Genomic DNA, 27,763 nt, shown 5'->3' on the forward strand with positions numbered 1-27,763 from the left:
TACAGTGGACATAACATATAACAAGGTCCCTGGAGCCTAGAGATAGGGGCCAATCCGCTAGACAAACCACTGTGTCTAACTTAGACAGAAACCATCTGGAAATTGACCTCTCCCTTCAGGAACTTGAAGAGGATGCCTTTGCAATGGCTGATGGCAAAACACCTGGAGAAGATGGGCTACTTGCAAAACTCTACAAGTTCTTTTGGGACACTGTTGGACCCTCCTTACTGGCTGTTTGGAGAGAGAGTGCTAAACAGGGCTTTTTTCCAGAGCACTTAAATGGAGGGGTCATTAAGCTTATACCAAAAGAAGGGGACATGACAATTTTAAAAAATTGGAGGCCCCTCACTATGCTAAACTGTTCTTACAAGATATATGCCAAAGCACTTGCTCTGAGATTGAGATGCAAAATGGACAAGTGGATTTTGGAGGAATAGAAAGGTTTCATAAAGAACATGCATCTTCTAGAAGCAATCATCAATTTATGGGAAGGTTGTACTCATTCTGAAGAAAGCAATCAAGAGATCTGTCTAATTAAAATAGACTTTGATAAGGCATATGATAGACTTAATTGGGATTTTCTGCTTGTGTCACTTAACAGTTTGGGGCTGGGAACCAAATTCACCTCTTATGTAGCTCTTCTACTCTCCAATGCCTCTGCAAAGGGGTGTGTGAATGGAGAGATGTCTTAGAGCTTCATGTTGAAAAGGTCCATAAGACAAGGATGCCCATTGGCACCTCTCTTATTTGCTATAGCTACTGATGCCTTAGTATGGCTGATAAAAGAGCAGGTGACTGTAGGTGAAATCAATGGTATAGAGCTCCCCTCAGGAAAGCAGCTTATAAACCAGCAATTTGCAGATGATACTACCCTGACCATTAGAAACACAGATCTAGAGATACAAAGAGCTATGGATTGTATGGATACATTCTGTAATGCATCTGGTTCAAAAATAAATCACATTAAAACAAGTTATGCATTGTTATCTGGAGACACCCAACCTTCTGGATTAGCTAGGTTGGAAGAGAATTTCTCATGGGTAGATATTCAGACTGTTAGGTATCCCTATGGGGTTCAATGTTAAGATGAAAGACAGATGGGATTGGTTCCTAGAAAGGTTTTTTTAAACAAAAGACAGACTCGGGGGATTGTTGGCAAACTTGGTAGGAAGAAGGGTAGTACTAAACCACTGCATATACCCAATTGCTATATTTTATCTCTCATGCTGGTGTCCTTACAGAACAGGTTTAGAAAAGCTCATAAGGATCTGCAGATCCTTCTTATGGGGTGGGAGTGACACTAGAAGAAGGATAGCCAAGGTCAAGTGGGCTTTCTGCACCAGACCAAGAAAGGAAGGAGGCTTGGGTGTTATAAATATACAGATAGCAATCTATAAATAAGTAGCTACGTGGATAATTAAAGCCATCACTACTCCTGAAAGTGATTGGGCTAACCTCCTCCTCATTCAGCAACTTTAAGCATGTGAGGCCTCACAGAGCTTCTAGATGGAAGGATTATCCCCTTGTAGCAGCTATAGGGAACCCAGAACCATGCACTACCAAAGGGAGCCAGCTGTGGAAAACCCTATGGGGGGCCTTTGAACGAATAAAAAGCCACATTATTCTCTTTGGAAAAGGAAGCTTTATGGCTTTAGATTCAATCTGGGTTTCTATCTTTTTTACTAAACAACAGCTAAGTGACAATGACTTCTTGAGCGCATGGCACTTGGTGAAGAAAGGGCTATCTTGTTGGGGGGATTTATGGGACAAGACTAATTTCAGGTGGAAGACTTGGCTTAAGAGAATTGAGACTCAACAATTCAGACCAAGAGTTGATAATGGGCAGAATTCAGCTATGGGAGGGTGACATCATATGGAAAGGGGGAAGAATTCTTAATTTCCCTAGAGAATTTGGATGGGTAGGCAGCTCAACCCTCGCACCTATACCAACTCCATCTGAAGGCATAGATGAGATTGTTACTAAACTAAACTCTAAATGGAACAGTTCTGGCAATGAAAGAAAATGGGTTATCAGATTTGAGCTGATCTAGGACAGAAGAGTCCCTGAGAAAATGTCCACACTGTTATGGTTAATTCTACACAAGGCTGTCTGGACCAAGTGCAAAAGTTTCAGCATTGGTAAGGGAGATGGTACATGCAAACACTGTGTGGGCATCAATAAAGACATCTTCCATCTGTTCATAGCTTTCCCAGAGCAAGAAAATTCTGGAAATATGTGCAATTAAGAATAGGTGAACCTATAAACTGGAAGTCTATTCTTTTGGGAGATGCTCTCAAAATTCCTTAAGCCACATGGGCACACATCAGGGCTTATGCACTATTGTTTATTTGGATATCCATAAATGCTTTTCAATTCAATGATGAGATCATGCATGTTGAACAAATCTTTGTTAATTGGTATGAATGCTATGTTCTTACTAACTGATCACTATGTGCTATGGTCTAGGCCAAGTTTTTATTGGATCAAGAATATCATAATTACAATGACCAGGTATCACAACTCCAGGCAGAGCTAGAAGAACACATACAGGATGCAGGGAAATGCTCCAACTCAGAGGTGGATATGTAAGCTCAACTCCTTCCATCCAACTGGCATGATCCTTCGATTGTTGTTGAGCAAGCTTCTGGTAACACCTGTTCTCTGTATGACTGAGCTTATTGCAGTAAGTGCACTTAAATGGCTTGAATGTCTTTCCTCGTGCTGGTGGAGTCGATGGCCTAGGTCTCCATTTTCTGGTGGAGGCAAGTGCATGTATAGTATCCACTGAATAGGATGAAGATTCATTGTTGCAGTGATCCTTTTCAAGCACAAAAGACACCATATCTTCGAATGTAGTCGATGCAATGTGAAGTACTTCAAGGGCAGTATCAAAGCGAGAAATCCCTTCCATACTTGTCATCAAGACATCCATTTTGTCCTCGTCATCCGGGCAACACTTCAAATTGGAGAGTTGTTGAACTAAAGATTGAATTTTTGCTATATGCGCACTCAAAGTATCAGACTCTTCCATTTTCAGCTTATAAAATTGCATTTTCAGAAATACCTTGGAGTTGGTGATCTTGTTACCAAATATATTCTCAAGGCGTGCCCAAATCTCCTTTGCCTTGGACTTGAAGTCGATGTGATGAATCAATGAATCATCTAGGCAAAACCTGATGATTGCGATGGCCCTCGAATTGTGTTGCTTTCAAATCTTTCGTGTTTGAAGTTCCGTTGATACCTCAAGTGCTTCATCATCTTCAATGGCATCCCAAACATTCTCCTTCATAAGAAGGAGTTGTACTTTTGTTTGCCATGTGGAAAATCCGTCCCCCTTGAATTTGTCCACAAGGAGAGAGTTGGTGGAAAGCGAACCCATAAAGCTGGAAGCTAGGAGAGAGAAGAGTGATGGATAGAATGAAGAGCACAAGCGAGCTCAGGGAGAAATGGGAGAAATGGCGGGCTGAGGGAGAAATGGGAGAAATGGTGGGCAAAAGGAAAAAAAAAAATGGCGGGCACAATGGAGATGTAGGAGAGGAAGAAATGGCGGGTAGAATACGGGCACCAACTTGCGGGCAGCAGCTCCAAAAGAATGTCAGGCAGAAGGAGCAAATGGCGAGCTGGAGTAGAGGTCAACGATGAAGAGGATAGATAACTCCACGTTGAGCTGGCTGCATCATGCGTGGGCTGTCAAATCATTGAGCTCCAAAACAAAATTCACGAGCAGAAATAAATTTCGTCACTTCTTGCAAGGGCTGTAACTTTTCACAGAAAACTCAGATTGCAATGATGTGAAAATGAAATTTGTAGTACTCAAGGTCCTCTACAACTTGCTGAAGACACAAAGCCTTGATTCTTCTTCTAGATCCGGATATAAGCGTCACATCGTCCGCAGGTCACAGAAAGATGTAGCTAAAGGAAGGAGAAGAGAGGTGGCGGGTCATGGGGAGAAGAGAGCTCTAGATGGAATTGGAGAAGCCATTCCTCCAAGGGGAATGAGGGAGAGAGACTTCAGTGTCCTCAATCTCTTACCTCAACCTCTTGGAAGATAGTCTAGCTCTGATACCATATGAAGATGCAAGACATGGAATGGAATGGAAAGGAAAAGCAAGACTAGGAAAGCATAATGGAAATGAAATAATGCGAGAAAGAAATATACAACTAAGCAAAGTACTTACATGATCAAGAAAGGCATGAAGTGTCAAATGGATATGGGATAAGTTCCATAGTAACACATGGCACTTTAGGATATAAAGTAGTATAGTACTACTCTAGAACACACTAAAAGTCACTCAAATTGACTTCATTTCCTAACATTGCCTTCACTCCAGAGAGATATCCAAAATTGGTCTAGATCATGTCTACAATGTCAACAAATGGGAAGAAGGGTGTTGCTTCTTGAGTTGAGAAATGTAATCATTGCTCATAATTTTTTTGAGAAATGGGGAATAAATGCAATTGGTCCACTACCTATGAAAGCAAGGGGGAAATGTTACTCATCATAGCAATAGATTATCTTTTAAGATGGGCCAGAGGCACGAGCAGTCCATGCGGTGAATGTTAAAGAAGTTTGCAAGTTTGTACATGAAGATATCTGCTGTAGATTTGGAGTACCCTTGGAGTTAGTAAGAGATAAAGGACCAGTGCTCAAAAGTGAGTTAGTTGATTTGTTGTGTGACAAATTGAAGATTAAGCATAGATATTCAACACCACACTATCCACAGTGTAATAGCAAGGATGAGTACTTCAATGGTCAGCTAATCAACATGATGAGCAAAATAATGAAGATGCATGGTAAGAGCTAGGATCAAGTTGTTTCAGAGGCTTTGTGGGCATACAAGATAGCAGTGAAAGAAGGTACACAATTTTCTCTGTTTCATCTTGTGTATGGAAAAGAAGCCATGTTGCCACTAGAGATTGAAATTCTAGCATTGAAAATGTCGATGAAGCTTGAAGAAAATTCAAAAGATGACTATAAAAGAAGGCTACTTGAGATGCAAGAAGCACAATTGGATAGAGCAAGGGCTGTTGAGCACTATGCTCAGACACAAGAAAGGAATCAATGGAGGGCTAATCTAATATATAAGGACAAAAAGATTAATGGAGGAGATCTTGTTTTGAGGTGTGATAGTAACGTGGACAGCACATCTAAACAAAGTTTGTTACCAAATGGAAAGGCCCCTACTGTGTGGTGAAGAAGTATGATAATGGATCTTACCAGTTATGTGATCTGGATGGAGATTGCATTAGAACAGAGTGAATGCTTTACGACTGAAGAAATATATTGCAAGTATTATGCAAGTTTTAACATGTGGACCTTTGGTATTGAAGAAGAATGCAGTCAGTGAAGTGTCAGAAGAAGATATACTTGATGCAGTTTAGTTCTTGTTTGCTTTAGCTGACAAGCATGAATGCTTTGTAGCCAGTGAGTTGAGCTACATGATATGCCAAAAATTGTAAATAGTTTTTTCCACTTAATGCATACTTGTGGGTGGGCACTTAGGTTTGCACATAGCCAAATAGTGATGATCCTGGGTTTTGTGAGCACCTTTTATCAAGAGACTCTATGCTCTAATGTAAAAATTTTAACCTATGGAAGGCCCTAAGGGTAAGGTTGAGAAGGGTCATCTAGATTAGAGGTCTAAGGGACAAAAATCACTCATGATATATTGAGCCATGACCTAGGATTTATATTGGCATGAGGGCTTGGGCCATGGACATTCATTGATTAGTACATGTATTCTTGATCTTGGAGGCATGGTAGGCTGGCAAGCTAGTCTGATGCCTCCCTTATGGAGGGGATGTCTGTGGTATGTGACATAGATGTCTTCTGAGCTAGGGCTAGGATCAGTCCATAGACCTTATTTGTGACTTCATGTGATAGGGTTTGAGCCGGAAGAGTTCCATGGTTGAGTCTTAGATGGTGGTTTATGTAGTTCAATTCCTAGCCTTTGGTTTGGTAAAAATTGAACGGGGAGTTAACTGGCAAGGAAGTGGTATCAGTGGTATCATACAAAGAATTTGCCACCACGAGAACCGGAGTAGAATGAACAAAAATTTCTAGCTGCTACAAAGCTAGCAAGAAAATTGAGATTGATATATATAAGTCCTAGTACATCCCTCCCTTAGGTGTCTTTTATTCATTGCAAAAAATTGGTGGAATTGGATTGGAATGCCTTGTTGGGTTTCGGTATTTCTCTTTAGGATAGGAATATAGATCATAATTCTTCCCTTGTGGACAAGTGGTGACTATAGCAAAGGATATGGAGGCTATAGTAGATACCTAACTAGACGTCGATGAAATAGATAAATGTTAGGAATAAAATAACATGGACTCGATTATTTTTTGTGATCCAAGAAATTGATATCCTAAAGAAGATTTTTCATAAAGAAGAGATGAAAGGTCAATAGATGAAATGGGATAAAGTAGATTTGACTTTGCGATCTCATGATGATAGAAAGTCAAAGCAAAATGGAAAATGCATAAAGACTAAATATATTTGGGAGAGACTAAAATGAAATCGTTTAGACTTCACAAGCAGTTGTATCTTGAATGAAGAGATTTAGACTACTTTTTTATTAGCCTTCTCCTTTAGTGCTAGCCTTCGTCATGGCTGAGTTTGCCCTGCACCTCCGGAGTGCCGACAGAAACTCAGTACGAAGACTTTGTATAAATGGATGCTCAAGGATGTGTGGGTGTGTGGATTTGTATGTGTGAGAGCATACTTTTATACTATGGTCTACACCCACTGTTGGGCACTGATGACATCAGTGGGGATGTCATAGTAGCTAGTTCCTGCTATGCGTGATGGAGTTTATGGTTTTCAATCTTATGAGTGACTCTCCTAAGATTGAAACTGCACTATGTTGTGTTTTTAGAGGATGAGTTTGGGAATGTTCCTGGATTCATCTAGGTATTGGTGAAATAGTAAAGTTTTAGCCAATGATTTTGTTATCATTCTCAGATTAGGCCATGCAAGATCAAGGTGATTTAGTCATATGAAAGTATACTAGGTCGTTTGTGGCGAGACATCGAGGTTGGGAGCTTGATAAGATTGGCAAGATATTTATGTTGGGAGCTTGATAAGACGACGTTCAATCTGATAACCATTGATGTTTCATTAATCTATAATCTTCGTGTCTACAAACTACAAGTTGATTAAATATGAAGAAGGAAGGTTTGTCGAGTATGATTTGGTGAAGTGATGTTTAAGTCAATAGTTTTTTGGGTGGAATACTTTAGACCAACTGATTTGTTAAATCCTCTAATGACTTCCGTGGGGAAGGGAAGCAATATCTTCAAGAGAATTGTCTAGGATTATCCTATACAAGGTGAAATGAGGAAATGAGGATAAGAGACAATTTAAGAGTTAATGGACTTATCAAATTGATATACATCATAAACCTACTAGTTAACTACTAGAATTGGGTATTATATATTGACTAGTGACATAGTTGGTGACCAAAGCTTGAAATTGATTGAAGTTTCACAGGAGGGAAATTGGCTCGGAGCTTGGTTGATCATCCTTAAATTAGTGGGCAGCTACAAAGGATAGATCATAGGGTGCAAACAATCACTAGATTGGGAGGGGTACATCTCAATAGTGAAGCCCATGATTATACTAAGCATGTACGCAATAGGCCATAGCATGGAAATGCTTAGATAAGAAATTTAGTCCAAATCTTGGTTATCCCTAGATTGTGAGGAGACATAAAATAGTATGCATCTTATGGGCTGTTCATAGACTCTTGCAAAAGCGAAGAAAGGCTATTAGAGGCTCAAGGTAGGTAGAGCAAGATGAAATTGACATCTTCGGATAGGATATAAGGGTGTGTGTATAGATACCCATAAAATTTTGAAAGTATCTAATGGTATCCCCATATGCTAGTTATGATTAGGATTCGCATGATACTACTGATTAGGATTTCAAACTAGTTATGGTATTCCCATGATACTAGTTTGGAAAGTCTCCTATGGTATCCCCATGATACGAGTTATGTTTTTCCTCTTTGGTTTATGCTTTCCTTATGATTAGGATTAGGAGTTATTTATGAATTGCCAAACAGCTTCTACAAGCTCGAGGACTTTGGAATATATCAAGATTCATTAAGCTGTGGAATATTAAAATCGTCAGTTCTAATGGAAAGGTTTTCCCACTCCATTTACAAGGATGTAAATACCTTGAGGAGGGGAAGTATGTTACATCCTTGGATTGCCAATAGCTAGCCCAAGGATTAAAGAGCCAGCAGCCGAAGGTGGTGGACATCTCTAGCACCTCTTGGGGATTAGAGTGAAGCTGGCCCCTGAGCTAATGCTTTGGCTGAACATGGATTCATAGTCTGAAAAAAACTTGTCCCCCTGTTTTTCCCAATGAACCAATGAACCATGGTAGAAGTACTCTACTTGTCTAGCATTTGTCTCCTGAACGCTCAACCAAGCACAATCACATCTATCAGCTTGGCAAGGGGAGACCGGCTCTTGCTCTGTCAGCCTCTCTATGGATGCCAAAATCTCTCTCTCTCTCTCTCTCTCTCTCTCTCTCTCTCTCTCAGCATTCCCGCTAAGCTCCACTTACAAGTTACAACCCTGCCACAGCTCTTGCTAATTCTTAGCTAACCCTCGCTACCCTTGCACTAACCTCTCGCTAGTCCCCTGCTCAGCCCTAGCACAGCTCCCCAGCCCCCTTTCGGTCCACTTCTTCTCCCTCGCAGATCCCCCCCAATTAGTCCATCATAGTCCCCTCTTCTTGTCCTCGAGTGGGCTGAACTCACAGCCCAAATGCCAGGGTTAGTCTCAGCTAAGGGGTGCACTTAGATATGGAAAATGTGGAGCAGAAGAGCTCCTCAAAATCCCTTTCTACATGGCCATTGGGTCCCATTTTCATGACTAGAATACGACCAAGGCATTATTTCGAACTAGATGACAAAATAATCCCTCCTTTATGTGGAGATTTAAGGGAACCTGGTTCTATGTCGTGGTTCCAACTAGCCACCTGTTTTGTTGAGACTTTCGGACCAAGCCTCTCGACCAAGACTTGGAGAGAGGAGGAATTTTTTACCTGTTGTCAATCCACTTTGGGTGAAAATGACCCCAAAGGTGAACATATATCTTCGAGCGATAGTATTATCAACGGTAATTTGCATATTACATCCAGTAATATTAAAAATACTGGCGGTAATACACTAAATACCATGGATAAAATGAAACATACTCGCGGGATTATTGCTATTACCGATGGTAATAATACCTGCAACCTCGACTCCAGCCAGCAAAATCTTGTACTCTATAGTTGCAGCCTCAACACCCTCTCCCCTATGCAAGGACATACAATGAGGGGGCCTGAACCGGCCCATAGTTGGCCCCCAAGAGCAGATTTTCTATCTACAGGAAGAAGGATGAGAGCTAAGGTGGCAAATGGCAACTCAAGTAGCCCAATCCAGGTCCTGGAAGCAAACAATATTCGACGAGGTGATGCAGAGCTGGAAGGCCTCTTGTTTGACCCTTCGGTTTGTTTCAAGATTGAAATGAAAAGCAACCGACATGCCCATGTACACAGGAATAGAATTGTGTAACGATTACACTCTAAAAGAGAGGGCATTGTGTTGTATGAGTGGAGACCAGACATATAGATGGGTGGATTGCATGTTTTGGAATCACTGAAGTCCATAATAATGGCAATGTGTCATTAGAGGATCTGGATGCACACTCCAACATGCAATAATTGAATGAGGCTCACACAAAATCATAGTCTCCATCGTTAGCTACATTTCAATCCAAGAGAAGAAAACATAACCATATAGCATATTTTCTGTCACTTCAGGAAAATACAAAATCACAATCATCATTGTGTATGCAAGACTGGCATACAAAGAAAAAATCGCACCAAGGACCTAGTCATAGGGATAACATATAAGGAGATCCTTTCATTACTTTTTCCTACTCCTTCTTAGTGATTATATGCTCATCTTGGACGCACTGCTGTAATATGCTCTTGTGAGATTGTTAAGATTGGAGTTGTTTTCCACTCCAGCATCCCAAGGAAGACTTCACTATTGAAGGCATACACCTTCTAACTGATATTAGAAATTGAGAATGTATCTATGATTCTTGTACCTATAAGGCCTTTTTTCTTCAATGAAAAAACTTCTATCATGCATATATTAACCAACCAAGACTGCAAGACTCCAGGTACTGATACATCATGCAAAACATGAAAAAACTCTTGGAATCAATGCACCAGGCAAAACATGAAAATGCCATGATGTGACTGAAGATGCCAAACCAAGACAAAGTGGGACTCAGAGAAGAAAGGGCCGTATCTCCATTCCATATGAAAGTAATCCTCCTAGTCGATGCTGATTTGGGATTCCAGGGCTTCATGGGGGAGTTCATTTCTTCCACTTTGTTTTTTAATCGGGGCTATAAGGCCTTTTTCATATGCCCAGAGGCAATTTTTTCTGTTGATTCCTGCTTTCCATCGTAGGTGGTAGCCAAGGAGGTGCTTCTACATTTGTACACATTTATTAGTAGAAATGCTAAGAATGGACGCAGATGTGCAGAAATAAGAATCTATCAAAAATTCCAGATTTTTTGCCTTTTCTGCTTGTCAGATTATACTTGTGGTTGGTATGCTCTTAATGAGGCACTTAGAACATGCCTCTTCCACGGAGACTTAAAGTGCCAATGAGCACCTAAGAGGAAAAAGATAATGGGTCATTTTAGTGAATGGGAGAACTGTATAACAGCCAGCTAAATATAATTTTTTTGTGTGCAGGTTTACATTTTCAACTCTCTTTTTTGCTCAAAGTAAGTACACTTCCTACTCAAATCAGAACCACAGTATGTCAACACAACTCTTTTAAGATCTTAGGATTTGTTGTTGCTTCTCTAACCACAGATAAGTCTCTGCAGGGGAGAAAACAAAAAGCACACTTGGAAGATTTGTTGTTGTTATTTGGCTGTTTGTGGTCCTCATCATCACTTCGAGTTACACAGCCAATTTGACCTCGATTCTGACAGTACAACAGCTCTCTCCCACCATTCAAGGCATTAATAGTTTGCAAGCAAGCAATGTACCCATTGGTTACCAAACTGGATCTTACGTGAAAGATTATTTAATAGGCCTTAACATAGCAAAAGAAAGGCTCAAACCTCTTACTACAATGGCCGCTTATGCAGAAGCATTAAATTTGGGTCCAGACAGAGGAGGAGTTTCTGCCATTGTGGATGAGCTTCCTTATATACAAGTCTTTTTGGGCACTCAATGTGGTTTCACAATAGCTGGTCAGGAATTTACAAAAGGAGGATGGGGATTTGTAAGTATTCTTCTTGGCGTCTTCCTTTCACATTATGGTTTTGGTGCTATTGCAGCAATGTTGTCATTGCTCCTCTTCAGCTTTGATTTTGATGACTTTAGTCTGTCCATCCGAAACTGTGATATTGCTGTTCTTTCAGACTTTCAAGCATAGATTGTTATATGCATTAAGGGTTTACTTTTCCTGATGCTTCCCCTTTTTCCAAGAGAGAAGGAATTATTAAGGACAAAGAAGATATACTTGCTATACATAAAGTTTTCGATCACAATATGTACTTGCGTTATGGAAACAAAAGACAAATTCTGTGAATAAAAACCAGAGTTTCTTCCTAGGTAAGACGCAAAAAGCCCATAAATGATGCTGTTATGACTCTGCATGCCTCGTCTTGACTTCTTTTCCCTTCAGCATGATCATCCCGCAGCCTTTCCTTACTACTTTGTTTTCCCTTCCCTTGCTTCACTCCTTAGTATCAAAGTCCCTCTATCCATCTTTCATTTTCTCTCCTTAACCGGGGTCCATTGCCTGAATCTTCCCACTTACACCCCCATTTGCGTTCCCATTGCATCTTTTGTACACCACATTTGCACCCCTGGTCTCTACCATGTTTTCAGCTCACTGGTTTGCAATGCACTCTGCAACCCATCTACAACCCTGTTATTGATACCATGACCCATTTGTTCCTGTTTTAACTCCATCAAAACCCCTTTTTCACCTGTGCATATTCAACTTGTGCCTTTTCATTTCTTACCTCTTTGTCCTTTTAGTCCCCCCTTCCCTTTCTCCTCTAAAATTACCTATTTGTGCACCTCTGTAATGACATATACTTTATTTCTTTAGCTTTCAATGCCCCCTTCTTTAAATACACTTGTATTTAAATCCCTCACCTTTCCTATACTTCCTTGCCTTACCAATTTTTCAGCCTCATGTTGTGCTTATCCCCTTGTTGTTGGATATTCAGAAAAAAGTGTTTTATGGGTGGCTCTTTAACCATATTTACGAAGCCACCAGCATTCCTTTTAAAAGAAGAAGTCTCCTGATAAATGCATTGGTTGACAGGAATTTAGGACTAGATTATGCAGTGCCCCAAGGCAATCTTGCCTCATTCATCCGCCAAGATCTGTGTTGACTCAGGAGCATAATACAACATACTTGATAGCAGTCTCTTTTGACTACTGTTAGTATTTGAGTATAAGAAAAGGTTTGATTTCAAGTCTAGTCAATTGGAACACTTTGCAATTTTTAAAATTTAAGTGATAATTGGAAAGTAGTCCCTAGGACAGTAGTCCCTATGTGATAGAAAAAGTGCACTTATCTAGTTCTAGATGTAGATCCTAAAAAGGTGTGCCAATGGTGTATGCAATTGTGAAATACACTAATATTACTTTATCTTTTCAAATGCATGCATACCCTAGCTCATCAATAGTTTAGCACAACGCTCTTTGTTGCTCAGACATGTGATTTCTGTTACGCAAAGTCCTATCTTGCCATACTCCTATGGTTTAAACAAGTCTTTTTAGAGTAAGGGATGCTTCCTGTAGCAACCTTAGACGGCGGTAGGACACTCATCTCCCTCCAATCCTTACTCAAATAATGCCAAGGTGAGCTGCAATATGAATCACAGTAAACTGAAACGTACAGAAGGTAATGATGGCAAATTAAATCAGTTAAATCTTCCACAGGGTGTGGGAAGACCTGCCCAAAGGAGGGCTGCTAAAAGCCAGCAGATGCTGGGCAATGATGATTCTTGGTTGGCTATATATAACAAACGAGAAATCTAGGGCCTGATATTCACTCTTGCATTGCCTTTAGGAAAGGGCTTGAGTGGGATGTTAATCAGACCACAAAGGCCTTTATTTATAGGAGTTACTCACCCCCACATACGCCGTCTGTCCACAGATTGGAGGCCACCTAAAAAGAGACCTGATTGGGTCTGTTCGGGCCGACCAGAATGGCCAACCTGTTGATCTGGGATGGAAGGGGGGGATATCTACGCCTAGGTAGTGCTGACCCTAAATCCAACGGATTTGTACCAATTGATGAGTGCCTCTGCTGTAAGGCAGAAGTCCTCCAAGGCTGCTCTGAAGCAGCGAAGATTCTTGGAGGAGGTCTTAAGGGACTCAATTGTGTCATCTGCAAGCTCGCTGTGGCGAAGTCATTCGTCATTCTGTATGGGAATACGAATGCTAGTAATCTATCTGTGAGCATAAGCAGCAACTCATTGACATGGCAAAAGTCAGAGAAAGGGTGCAAGTGGGCAGCCCTGGCAGACAGATCTAGAAATCTGAAAACTGTCTTCTCTGTCACTCTATGTGAGAGCTTGGCTTTTGAGGGACAAAGTAAGGAGACTCCTAGGATCCACTGCTCAGAGAAACCCATGCAACATAGAGTTTCCTCCTGGAACTAAATTCCACTCTCTCATATGCCTCTTCAAATTCTAGTAGAAGAATGGCAAAAGGTTGATGGCTCTCCTTAGCCTGTTCAACTGCTTGCCAATATAAGGAACATTGTCGAAGATACTCCCTGCCTTGTATGAAGTCTATCTGAGTGTCATGTATGAGGCTAGTAGCAGTAGCTGGAGTTTGAGTCTTACTACCTCGGCCAAGGTTATGTAGGCACTGGGCAGTGCCAATGACGGTGATGGGCCTCTACTGGGATGAGCTTGTTCTCCCTTTTGAGAAGAGGTGATGAGTCTCTTTGAGAGAAAGGGAAGCATGGTACCTCCGTCCCAAATCTCTTGCAAGCTATAGTGAGGATGTCCCCAATGGAGTCCCAATGGATGATGAAGAGGGAAGGCATGATGCCATCATCACCAAGACACTTGTCAAAAAAGCATGCAATGCTACCAAAGAACCTCTTGAGTCATGATGTGGAGTTGGACCTTTGTCTGTCGTGACTAGACTGGGCATATGCTCCCAACACTACGTTGTGGGCTCTACATCTGGCTCGGGTGGATGCCTCGGTCAAGAAAATAGACGCATAGAAACCCATCACAATTGGCATGACTACTAGGCATATGGGATAACTCCCAATGTGACACGTGGCATCCATATGACACACTAGATTAGAACTCATACTAGAAATCACTAGAACACACCAAACTGACTCATCTTGACTCCATTTCCTAACACCCCCCATGGAGGAAAGGTGAGTGACTACTGGAATGGAATCAAGAACAGAACATGACAATGATGGTCATTGAACTGTTCAATGACGGTCTAGAACTAGACATGGCTCCCATGCTAATGTAGAGGCAAGTGAGCATAGCTTAGAGGCTAGTGAGCATGGTATAAACTTAGAGGCTCAACTAACATGGCTCAGAGGCTCATCATGCATGGATGCATGACCAACTCAGAGATCTAGGAGACTAATTCACCAACATCATGGAACTCACTTGCCAGGCCTGATAAATAGACCTATCAAAGCCAATACATGGCTCCCACAGTACATCCCCTCCCAGCTCCATGGACTAATGAGGGACATGGAGCCACACACAAGAAAATAAACAAATGAATACATCATTTTAGGAGGACTATCCAAGGCACATGGCCTTTATTGACTTAACACACATCATTTATTTCATTCATTTTTGGGAAACAACCCAGGGCAGAGTACCCAAATACAGCATGCTTAGAAAATATATGGATCATCATCTCCATCGTCCTCTAGAAGGAGAGAGAGATGTCAAATTTCATCATTAAGAGCATGAACTTGTGTCGGAGGGTCATCATCTTCATTGTCACTTGTGGCGGCTGCAACCCAATTGGCATGGTCCTTAGTTTGCTATTCGGCAAGCTTCTAGTAGCATATGTCCTCCGTATGACCAACCTTGTTACAAAAGGTGCACTTGAGAGGCTTGAATGGCTGTCTTTCCATGTGCTAGTGTAGGCCTGGGTTTCCATCTGTTGGTGGAGGCAAGAGCCTCTGTAGTATCTGAAGAAAAGATTAGACATTCTTTGTTTGGGCCATCTTTTTCTAGAAGAAGAGTCACCATATCATCAAAGGTAGTTGTGGCAAGCCTAAGTATTTCAAGAGTGTGCTCAAAAGGAGTGACTCCTTCCATACTCATCATAAGGACAACCATTTTGTCCTCGTCGTCCAGGGAACACTTCAGGCTGGAAAGTTGTCAAACAAGAGATTGCATTTTTGCTAAATGTGCACTCAAGGTATCACTATCCTTCATTTTCAATTTATAAAATTGCAACTTCAAGAAAACCTTGGAGTTTGTGATTTTGTTACCAAAAAGATTCTCGAGACGCGTCCATATCGACTTGGCCGTTCATTTGAAGTCGATGTATTTGACACATGCAATATGACAGCCTAAACATGTGCCATCTATGAAATGCGGCAGAGAATACATGTGGCAATCTTGCCAACTGGCTGCCTCCATTCCATGTGGCAGCAGTTCTAACAAATGGAACTTGGTTGGAATGGAGAGATCTTACCTAATACGTAGGAAGAGATCCCTTGAACCAAATACATCTTGCTTCCACAGTCGTTTCTTCACACACTCTTATCAAGATGAAACCTCCACTTGTTAATCTTTCACAATTTGTCCCAAACTTCCAAATACTTATCATTCACTAATCAAACACCATTGCTCACCCACCACGTGGCTGTTAGGAAATGGAGTCAAGATGAGTTAGTTTGGTGTGTTCTAGTGAGTTCTAGTGTGAGTTCTAGTCTAGTGTGTCCTATGGATGCCATGTGCCACATTGGGAGTTATCTCATATGCATTGGTGTTCATATGTGTGTGTGTGCTCTATATAAGAGCTGTACTTGCCTAGTGTCAAATCAATCAAGTATCAAGCTACAAGCTCTTTTGTCTACATGTGAGTACTTTCATTTTCTCATTGCTTAGTCATTGCATTTCCATTTCATTTTGTCTTTCTTTGAGTATCATTATCTCTCTCCCTAGCCTACCCTCTCTCTCTCCCTCTCCATTATGTGCCTTCATGTGGTATCAAAGCCTCCCTTCCTATTTTTCCCTTCTCCTTGCTCTACCTAGAGGATAAGAGAAGCCCACAAATGGAAGCTCCCCTCTTTTTCAAGATAGAGCTCCCTTCCACTCCTTTCTTCCATCTTGCTTTCCTTAGCCTTCGGAGCTGATCTACCACTTGATTTGGAGCACCATCAACTACCCCTTCTTCAGCCCGAAATGCCTTGCCAAAAGAAGTGCCATTAGCTCGTATAACGGGCCGTACTACCTCGGGAATGCTGCCTGCTCTTGCTACGTTGTACCAGTCGTATAGCCCACCGTACAGTCCGTACATGATGTACGGATTATTCCGTATAGTACAAATAGTTCCAACCTGCCCGTACCGATGTAATCATACTCTTCCTAAAGTCCTTTTCCTTTTGTATTAATCAAGATATGTTGGGGCCTCAATTCTAGGGTCAATTCTACTTCAATTTTGTCCCCATTTTCAACATTGGGCTTCTTGCATTTATTCCTACACGATGTACTTTTGAAGTGCTAGTCAGGGAAATTAAGTCTGGTTGGCCGTTCCCCATGCATTGAGTAATAATGATTTTCTTTGTTCTTTCCCCCCCCTCTCACTCTTTTAAAGTACCTCTCCATGTCTCTAGCATGTCGTACACCCACACCCAAGGCACTATGACATTCTCTATCAGTTGTTCGGTCACTCTGCAGGCTGGGCATTTGATTGGTCCCATGCGATACTAGTACTTGTGGGACACTAATTCCCATAGCCTCTTTTATAGAGATCAAAATGTTAGTACCTAACAACTAGTACCTATAAAAACTGCATATGCATACTTTGTAATCAAACTTAAACTCGAATTTCAAATGACAATATAATATTTCAGCTCACGAGCCTAAGCTCATTCGTACAGACCTACAATCTCACATGTTGAACAAGTAGTTAACACTTTTTCCACAGCACTCTGAGGGTTTCGAAAAGGTGTTCTGGCTTGGAAGTTTTCATACAAGAATATAAGATTTTGTAAAGAAATCTATTCTAGCATAGGTATAGGCAATTTAGGTGTGGCTAGTGCCAGTGAACAGGGTTTTGGATGTTTGGTGATGTTCAGCCCGGTCAACAAGGTCCTGATCGCTGACCTTGTTGTTCCTTGTGCAATGCAAGAACTGTTTCAGCTTGTCCTCTCCTATCCCTCGGGCACTTTAATTCGCTCATATTTTGCAATCTGGGCTGGTATCAATCCATCCTCTTGTTGGAGCTGGCTGCACATGTTGCAAACCTCATACAAATAGCATGTTATTGTCCTCATATAGAGCAGATCCATCTGAGAACTGTCTTTCTTGTAAGTATACAAAACACCCACAAATCCTCACAGAAGTGGGCCACTTCAGCAAGCTTACTGGAGTAAAAGATTAATAATAACAAAGGAAGGCATGAAAAAGTGTCTTTTTGTATAACTCTGTGTTCTCCATGGCCACCTCCTTTTGTGATGCTTCTGTGTGCATTTCATGCTGGTGTGTCCTTTGTCTCCTTTTACCATTTTTCTGTAATCTTGGATTTATTTTGTGAAATTGATCGTGCATTGCCTTTATTTAGTAGATAATATTGCATCTGGAGCAATCTTGATTGTTCTTCCATCCTTTACTTCTTTCGCCAGTTTTCTCACTTGAGAAGTCTTCTTTATGCGAAATGCTAAACCAACTGCTGGTATTCATTGTGCGCAGGCCTTTCCAAAGGATTCTGAATTGGCAATTGACATGTCAACAGCCATTCTTAGCCTCTCAGAGAACGGAGAACTGCAAAGAGTTCATGATATGTGGCTCATGACAAACCAGTGCTCAACAACTCAGACCCAGGTTCAATCGAGCCAATTATCACTGAGCAGTTTCTGGGGCCTCTTTCTGATCACTGGATTGACATCAATCATAAGTCTTCTCATTTATGTAGTTAGACTAATGTTGCAATTCTCTCGAAGGGGGCCTATGATAGATGCATCTAGCAGGTCATTGTCCTCCCGAATCAAATTGTTCGCCATGTACGTCGATGAATCAGTACCAGACAACAAGGGAATTGCTAGCACTGGAAAAGAGCAAAAGGTTTCTCAGAGGACAGATCTAGATCCCCCAAAAGTCAATCCTCAAGAACAATGAATTTATGCCAAGTTATGGTGGTATTACACATCCAAACCTACTGCCCCACGTTGCCAGTTGCTTTAGAATACATTGTTGCCACCTCGACTGCAGAGATAGCCTCAATGCTGGTTGCATGCTTGCTGGTATGTCGGAGCTTCTGCCCTGAAATACATGTATCCCTGAAGTAACTGAAAACAGTACTCACATGAAAGGAAAATTACCCTGGCCATTGATAATGTTATATGCTGCTCTTTCCCTTTGACAGCTGTCTTGAAGCTCATGTTCACTTTACAGCGGCACAGATAAGCACAAAGGTGACAGATCGTCAGGACTTGTATATTCCTAAATAGAGAAATATTCATCACCACCTATCCAATGAAATGTTTCAGAAAAGGATCCCTGGCATGTTAGTTCATAATGATATGAATTAACCTGCTTTGTTACATGCTAGGCTGTACAGGAGCAAGAAATTGATTATTTTGATTAAACATCTTTGATGTTTTTGGTATAAAAAATGAAAAGTGGTGCTTAAATAGCTGTTTTATAATCCTTTAATTGAGGCCAATAATACATACAAACTGGACATATATTGTAAGACAAACAAGGGCTTTCATTGAATGAAGCAAGGGGTATCTGTCAAAAATAGGGTTATCGGCTTAATGTACACATGATTATGCCTAGAATAAATATAAATTCCAAGACAGGATGGATTCCATCCTAAGTCAAAGGCAGATTTGTTGTAGAAACAGGTTGGTCTGATTCAGACTTCTTTTTAAAATTTCACCCCTCTGTTGACTGGCCACAACTCAATACGGACTGATAACAAACCGTAAGGACTGATAATAAAATCAATCGACTATTGAGAGCAAAGTTTTAGCCAAATCTGGGCTGTTTAGAAATTATGAATTACTTGCACTCACCATTGTTAATCATAAATGATTATTCTTATCCCTTCATCTCATGGCTTGCTTCACATACATACACAGATATATATATATATATATATATATAGAGAGAGAGAGAGAGAGAGAGAGAGTTTATTAAAAGTATTCGAAAGACCTAAGGGTCTACGAGACTAAAGAACCTGATACAATGAGCTGAAAGAGGGAGCCTCTAAGCAGGCATCAACACCCATGGCGAATACAAAAAAGCCATAATGAAATAGATACCAATACATAAGAGAAATTTGTGTGCTCATGGAGAAGAGGGGGGTTGGCAGAGCTCATCTAAAAGCTTAAAGAGAGGTTAATCCTAAGAGGGGGTTGGCGATGTATGAGGCTGCAATGGCATAAACCTATGATAGAGTGTTGTTTGTCGGTATGTGTAGTCCGTTGTGATCTCCTACCTATGGCTTTGGGACGAACAAGTGCCACTGCCACTCCCGTCAGTCGTGCCTCTAGTTTGGTGAGCATGGAGGGAAGGTCCCCTAGTCACATCTGTGCATCAACCGGCAGGCGAGTCTGCCGTGTCCCTTTCTCTAGTCGCTGGATCTACCATCTCCTTTAGCCCTGCTAGTAAGTGCCGTTTCGCAGGAAAAACTCAATGATCATGCTCTAAGTGGAATTTGCATGTACACCCTGATCTCTCGTATGTGTCGAGAGTAAATGCTCCCTCTATCAAACATCCTCATGGATGGAAGTCGCCAAGCAGCTGTAAGAAAGTAGATACAGTCTGAAACTATATTTGAAGAGATAGTGATAGTGACCTCAAATCTCTTAGTATATAGGGCATGTGAAAGCAAAGTGCTCCTTTGATTGAATCTCCTGCTGATTACATAATGTGTAGATGTGACCCTCTTGGGGTTATGCCCATAACGTGTAGATGTACCCTCTTGGGGGTATGCCCTCACACCGTTCTCTCAATGGGCAATTGGTGTCATGAAACATGAAACTGCCTAGTCGATAGCATCAAGAAGTAGGGGAGATGGATCTGTGTGTATCTTGGTGGATCAATGAAGCCCTCTATTGAAAGCCCCAAGCAGTGGTCTTTGTAGAACATGAGCTTTACAAGAAGCTCACTATGAGCCGAGGAGGTCCTGAATGTATGTAATTGTAAAAGATCCTCTTGGATAATCTGATTCACCTCGTGACATGTGAGTAGGATAGAGGGGGACTCAATGCCATACTGAAGGGGGGTAATCTATCTATGTGGAGTCCTAGGCTTTCAATCCATCTGCATGTACATGCATACCAGCACCTCTGGTCACCCTCTATTACCATAGCCATGGATGAAGCTCGGGCCAACCACGATAGCCAGCGTCACTCTGTAGTGCAATAGCCATCCCTTAGATGATAGGGATACGTGATAACCTAGAATGCTACATCAAGCTGTAGTGGGGATGCTTTGAACTCATCTATATGGAGAAGGTTGGTGACAATGGACAAACTTTTTTAATACCAATATTGATCATACTTCCTCTGTCCACCCTGCAGTCGGTTCGAATCCTAGCCGGCACAGGAGAGGGAGAAGGAGAGGGACAGAGCAACAGCAACAGAGGCACAGGAGAGGGAGAAGAAGAGGGACATTCTCGACACTGTGTCAAAAGCTTTGCAAAAATCCATGGAGCAATAGTAAGCCCCTTGTCTCCATTACTTGGCCTCCTCAATGACACTTATGTGTGTGAGTATGTGATCTAGGGTCCAGTGATCTCTTTGGAATCCCACCTATCCCATGGCTCTGAGTTTATGAAGCTCTGCAAATTGGCTAATCTCTATGTCAAGTAGTGATGCATAGATCTTGGACATAATATGTCTAATCATAATGGTTTTCTATTTTCTCAGGCTCATGGGATCCCCTGCCTTGTGAATGGGAATGATGGTGTTAAGGGTCCAAGTGTGAGGAAAATTGGTGCAAATCGCTTCATAAAAAATATTTGCTAAGACCAAGGCCAAAGTATTTATTCCATAGGTAATGAACTATGTATGTAGGCCCTCATGATCTTTTGCTTGGCCATTGTGAAGTTTCAAAGCTGCATGTTTAACACACTGGCTTTGAAAAGAGTGCATGATGCAGGACATGTTTGACATCATTGACTGTGAAAAGTGTGCATGATGTAGGACATGGTACATGTGAGACATCATGTGCTAACTAGTTCGGGACATCATATAGTGTGTGTGCATATGATTTCCAAAGTTGTGGTCCACGAGAGAGGATGGGGCTCGCCACTCAACAGACTTCTACCATAAGTCTTTAGAGTTGCTGCTAAACAAAATGTTTATCAACTCCCATTCTGGCAAACAAAAGCTTGCTTTTTCTCGTGTACCAGACGACAATACATGCGTATTTTCTCTACCTCAGAAGATGATGCTTTACAGTCGCCATCACAACAGCTATGTGAGAGAGAGAGAGAGAGAGAGAGAGAGAGAGAGAGAGAGATGATGATGATGATGATGATGTCCACTAGATGGCGAATACAACCGAAGCACAAAGTATAAGAGGTCCGTACATGTGCCCATGTGCACTTGGGCAGTACATATGCTCATGTGCACTTGGGCAGTGATGAATCTTAAGGATCTACCCCATCATTGGTGCAAACTTGCTCTATACACTACTCATGATTTCAACAATGTAAACCCATGGTCTTAGTATGTGTCTTGTGTAAGAGGACTATAGTGTCATCTTTTGAGACAACTGCTATCTTCATTATTTTCATCATGTTCATTCCTTTTGGTATATGGTTACATCTACCACTATCACTTGGCATAGGCTTTTAGGCTTTTTTCTATGCCCCTTTTATCCCTCTACACCTCTATGATTTCAAATCTTTAACATAATTTCTTGATAATCTATTTTGACTGTGTGCCCCACATGGCTTTTTCATATTGTATTCACCTACATTTCTTGATTGTATGCCTCGACTTTACAGGAACATAAACCTTAGAGGGGCGAATAGTGTTAGCATTTCACTATTTAAAGTTACTCCCATAAGTGTCACATGTTTGGCACCTCAAGGTTAGTTAGCCAGAGACCTCAGATGGCTTGGAGAATTAGAACTTTAGTTTGCTGAGAAGAAAGGAGAATGTTAGTGCTTTCCATTTTGTAACTTTTTAAACACCTAGGACATCACACCGTATAATTGACATCTTATTGGCCTCTTTTATTTAATACTTGCATACACCTTTAATACTTTCAATTATCTTCTATGTCTTGGAATCGTAACCACCCTTTATTTTCAAAATGGGGGGTGGGAGCGAAATTATGTATGATCCACGTGCATCGCCACCACTTGGAATTGGCCAAGTAGGGGTTCTGTCTCCATTCAGGCTTTTAGCTTAGAATGTTAATTCATTAGGATCAACTTTGCTCTTCATGTGGCCTTGACCTTGGAGAAAGGAGCTCGATCGATGGATACAGTGAGGGAACGCGCCTCCCTTTTTTGCTCAAATCTTTAAGTTTTGGAAACCTTATCCGGCACCCAACCAAGTGGACATTACCTATGGCTAAAAGAGGGTTGGAAAGGGAGTGGGGGGAGTAATAAGGGAGACTCAGATTGCCTCTGATTTTTTGCAAGGAAAAATTATTTCCATATTATATCATTTCAATAGATTTAAGCACAAAGTTAAGTCGGAACTCAAATTTGAAACCCAAAACAATTTTGCCGAAACAATGTCGTACTTGAAAAGGAGCTCTAAACCCAAACAAGTGAACTAGAAAAAACCCAAACTTTGAATAGCATTGTAACACATGAACTTGAAACAGGTGAACCTAGACATGTGAACCTAAAACCATTTGAACTTGGAAGAACCCAAAACAAGTGTGAAAATCCAAGGATATTTTTAAAAATGTACTACTATTTTTTGCATTTATGAACTAAATAGATTTTCAAAAAGCTCAAAGTTTATCAACCAACAAGCCAAAAATTCTATGTTCATGCACCTTGTATCCAAGCATAGGTAGATACCTATTCTTTTTTAAATTCCTTCTTGGCTTTCTGGTATAACCCCAAGGAGCACCAAAATCTCGAGGATGTGAATGATACAACGACAATGGCTATATTATAAAGTATGCCAAGTGGTATAAGGAACATACCACATGGTATAAATAAAAATACCACATGGTATACTTGAATGTTACTACACAGTGTGACTACTTGTAGAGCCAGTCCCAGTAAAAATTATTGCTAGGTCATTTTAAATGGCTCCTAGGCCCATTAAAAAACATTTTAAACATTTTAAAAAACCATTTTTTTATTGTGCATTTTGAATCCCCACAAATCCTTGTAAATTAGAAAGTTTCCATAATATTTGCAAATCATTTCAAAGGATCAATAAAAAAATGGAGATAACACCAATAGAACTTAGTAAACAACCAATTGACAACCATAAAGTTATAAATATCCAAATAGAGAAGATTTTGATTCTCCCTTCTTCCCTTCTACTTTCTAAGTCTGAAGAAGGGCCTCCTGAAGTTCCACAATAGATTTTACACATCCTAGTAATGATGAGATGCTTTGAGCCGATATTCAAAAGGCAGTAAGTAGTGACTTCAATAGCATCTACAAAATTACTTTTGAGAATCAAAACATTATGATCTAGCCTAATTAACCAAATAATCTACCCTAAATGCATGCCTATTCCCTCAGAATTTAGATGGTGCAATCCCAACAAGTAGAACATGTAATTAAGAGAGAAATGCCCACAGATTTGTCTAGCCCTTTCCCATACAACTTTTGACAACCTATAATTGAGAAACAAATGAAAGATATCTTCACTTGATCAGTTACAATGTTGGCATATAATGTCATCACTTGCCATGTAAGCAAGTCCATGTCACTTGCCTGCCATGTAATAGTGCCATGTCAATAGCATGCCACATCAGCATGTGCGTTCTAAGAACATTGTAGCAGATAGGCACACCTTTGTAACCAGCATGTGACCACCAATGCCATGTCACACTGCCACATCACCCTCCATCCACATTATCATTTTTTACCACTCTCTTGAGATTATAGTTTGGCCATCCTTCCAGGAGCCATAACTTTTGATCTAGGTGGAATTTGGAAATTAACCAAAACACAAAAAATATCGACAGATCATGATCTATGCATGTTGAGCACCTCAAATCTACATTATGGATTATGCACAGGTCAGCATCATCTAATCCTCACCTCTTGATCTGTTGCAGGCACCCAACACATAAAATGAACGAATTGAAATACATTTTGCTGCATTTGATGCTTTGACGTGTAGTCTAGTTGTAGACTAGCATAACCATAGAGGAGTTCCAACTCCACTAAGCCAAGTAAGCCATTGCCAGATTACTCGATCAGTTTGCATGGGCATTAGTTCCATCAGATCTATCATCGATGTACACATTCACGTATCCAACACCAGCACAGTCCCTTGGAATTTGGTAGTTCAGTACATTAGCCACACTTGGCAGAGTGATCTTCCTTAGATTTAGGATTGTTGCATTCTTCTTGCATACATGCCACCCATGAAAAGTCACACATTGTTGACTATTCTTTGGCATTGGTTCCTGCACATACACATCAAACTTGTACATCCTCTTGGCTACTCCCAACACACACTTGTCACCATTACGTTATATTAGGCTTGATATTTGGCATACACATGTTCTCACGTGACTTGGTTTTGACCATTTAGCGTAAGCCCCTCAGTGGTAGCTTTTACAGTGTTCTCATGAGTAGACACTCTTGCTAGTACACGGGTAAGCCTCTAGCACATAGCACTAGACCGCCTCTAGCATGGAGTTATTCACATCACACAGTTTATGATACACCAGTCATAACTTCAAATGAGATATGTGAACCTACTTAGCCATTCATTGACATAGGATATGTACTAGTTTATGATGCAGTAGACTTGAGCCTCATTGGCCTTGAGAGATTAGATTGGACACAGATGTTCCACATAATAACATGGATCAGCCCATAGTTTTTGATCATGCGCATTTGTTGGTAAGCACTTAGCATGAGGCATATTTGATGGTAAGCACTCAGTATGAGGCACTCCCATTGTGATTCTAGTGATGTACATCCATCCCATTCATGCATGGATTCGATTCCATGGACTATCACATCAAGCAAATACACAACAAGAGTTCACTAGTGATCATGCAATTATTCAGTAGGCAAGTCCTCATTATGAGGCACTCACGTCTCTAGCAACATGCAGAGATACATGCCACGGTGCATCTAGCTCCTCAAGTGATTCCATTCCAGCATCATGGAGCCTATCATATCCTTGGACATAGCTTTCATCATTGGCACAAATCACCAGATTAGAGTTCATGATAGTCTAGCATCAACTCAATCATGCCACATTGCACCACCCTTGGATCCAGTTCTCACCACCACCTTAGATCAATAGATCATTCCTCATCATGAGGATATTTATGCATCAATGTAGTCCTGCCCTAGTGCACTGAACATCATCAAATTCAGCCATAGTGCAACCTCGGCAACTGCAGTGTTTCAGCATGCACTTATGGCAGTATATAGTCCTTACTTTATGTAGATTAGTGGTTGGATCCATGACTTTAGATCAATCTTGACATTAGCATTTAGCACCTCATATGCCTTAGGGACATCTTATGCATTCTTAATTACATTTCAAGCTTCTAGGCCTTTATACTATCAACTCCACCTTGAGTCTATGACAGATGCTACATCCCATGCTGACGGAATTTTAGCTATGCACACATAAGATCACCTTTATCTGATGGCAGTTGAGCATACGGATTGGACATGTTCCTATACGTTGTCAGTTTTATGGGCCTCTTCTTTAGCAGAGTAGAGTAGCATACTTGCACCTTCACCCCCAGATGTTCAGCCCTTGGATCACTCTATCCATACCGATTATGCAGTCTTCTGTGACCTTGCATCATATGATAGAGATTACACTATTGTAGCATACATGATATGATAGATATTACACTATTGTAGCATACATTCGAGATTGTTGTTAGTTATTTTGGGTTGGTTGACACCCTTTTTTTATCACAAACAATCATATTTTTTCTCCATAGCTACATCAATAGCCTCAATTCTGAATGCCTCTTCTACAAAATAGCTGCACAGTCCACGATGATTTATGACATGTTCATCTAAACCCTCAGCATGCAGCCATATAGACTGTTCTTCACGTAGTCATCTTTTGATCGACCAGTCTTTGATCGAGGTGGACTTTACTTTTTTGCATATTTCCCTCCTCTTCCCTTCCGCCTCTTTACTTTTTTGCATATTTCCCTCCTCTTCCCTTCCGCCTATCTTCTAGGTCTTATTCCCAGAGGTGAAGGATGACCCACAACATAAGAGGGGGAGATGCACGTTATGTACATGATCTAGTAAGTTGTACTTATTGTACATGCTTTCGCTACGTAGTCATTATACTCACGTGTGCATACTACTCCGATTCTTTTCAGTTTTCTTTTTTAGTTTTGGATGCTATCATATTTACCAAACGAAATCCACAAAAAAGTCTTGTACATGCACCCTCTACTTACCCAATGCAATTTAAGTTGAGGATGGTGTAAATTGCACCATCTAGATAGGGCATTAGCGAAAAACCCTAAACCTAACCCTAATCCTAAATGTATATATTCATGTTTTTGTTCAATACAACATAGTGTACAAGTAGCTATATTGCATGCACTCCCCACTTCATCAAATTAGCTAGGTCCTTTAGACACTCCTAGGGAGCTGATAACACTAGATATCCCAAAATACATGCATTCCTAGAGCAGCTTGAAAAGCATTGTACTATTAATAAAGAGGAGCTTGATAAAACTAGATATCCCTAAATACATGCATTCTAGAGGAGCTTGAAAAGCATTGTACTATTGGCCAAGAACATCATGGTAGATACCTTGTTTGTAGCCATCCAATTATGTTTGGGAGGCGGGGGGAGATAATTGGGTGAATTTCTCTCTCTTGAGATTTAGCTGGCTTACATGCCATGTTTGCAGATAAATGTTATATGTTCAAGATGCATCAGGCTATTGTATGAATCCATAAGTTATATGACCTAAGCAAACATGGAATATTATAACTGTGTGTATGAAATATACAAAATTGATTACTTATTTTATTACTTTGATAGAATAGCATGGCTCCTAAGAGATGAAATAAAAATCTAGCAAAGGTGTGGGATTCTGTAACCATGTCAGTCGGGCACTAGTCAAGGTGCAAGATTTGTCATTATGAGTACATTGGTTTAGGTATGAGGATTAGAGTGCACCTCTTAGGCAAAGGGCGGGAAAACTGTAAGGCACAAGGCATTGAGAGAGTGGTAGCAATTTTGAGAGGAAGTGTTGATTCCAAGAGTGATGAGATAGTAGCATGACAAAATCCTCGAGTTGCAGCAGATGCTAAGGTAGACACTAAAGGGCCGGTAGCTAATATTGTTGCAACC

The 27,763-nt window shown here is 40.8% G+C and overlaps 1 protein-coding gene across 1 annotated transcript in view; it reads left to right on the top strand.

Moving 5' to 3' along the window:
• Nucleotides 1–18,727, top strand: part of LOC147885000 (glutamate receptor 3.3-like) — a 39,921-nt gene extending 21,194 nt beyond the window's left edge. The window contains exons 4-6 of the mRNA XM_087397909.1: nucleotides 10,777–10,808; nucleotides 10,914–11,317; nucleotides 17,982–18,727. Coding sequence (XP_087254035.1) covers nucleotides 10,777–10,808; nucleotides 10,914–11,317; nucleotides 17,982–18,407 — 862 coding nt within the window. The 3' untranslated portion in view covers nucleotides 18,408–18,727. The remainder of the gene's footprint in view (nucleotides 1–10,776; nucleotides 10,809–10,913; nucleotides 11,318–17,981) is intronic.
• The last annotated feature ends 9,036 nt before the right edge of the window (nucleotides 18,728–27,763 follow it).

This window comes from Dipteris shenzhenensis, chromosome 26 (assembly GCF_047967505.1).
Source record: "Dipteris shenzhenensis isolate YYH24624 ecotype China chromosome 26, Dip_SZ_1.0, whole genome shotgun sequence".
In the NCBI taxonomy this organism is placed as follows: Eukaryota; Viridiplantae; Streptophyta; class Polypodiopsida; order Gleicheniales; family Dipteridaceae; genus Dipteris; species Dipteris shenzhenensis.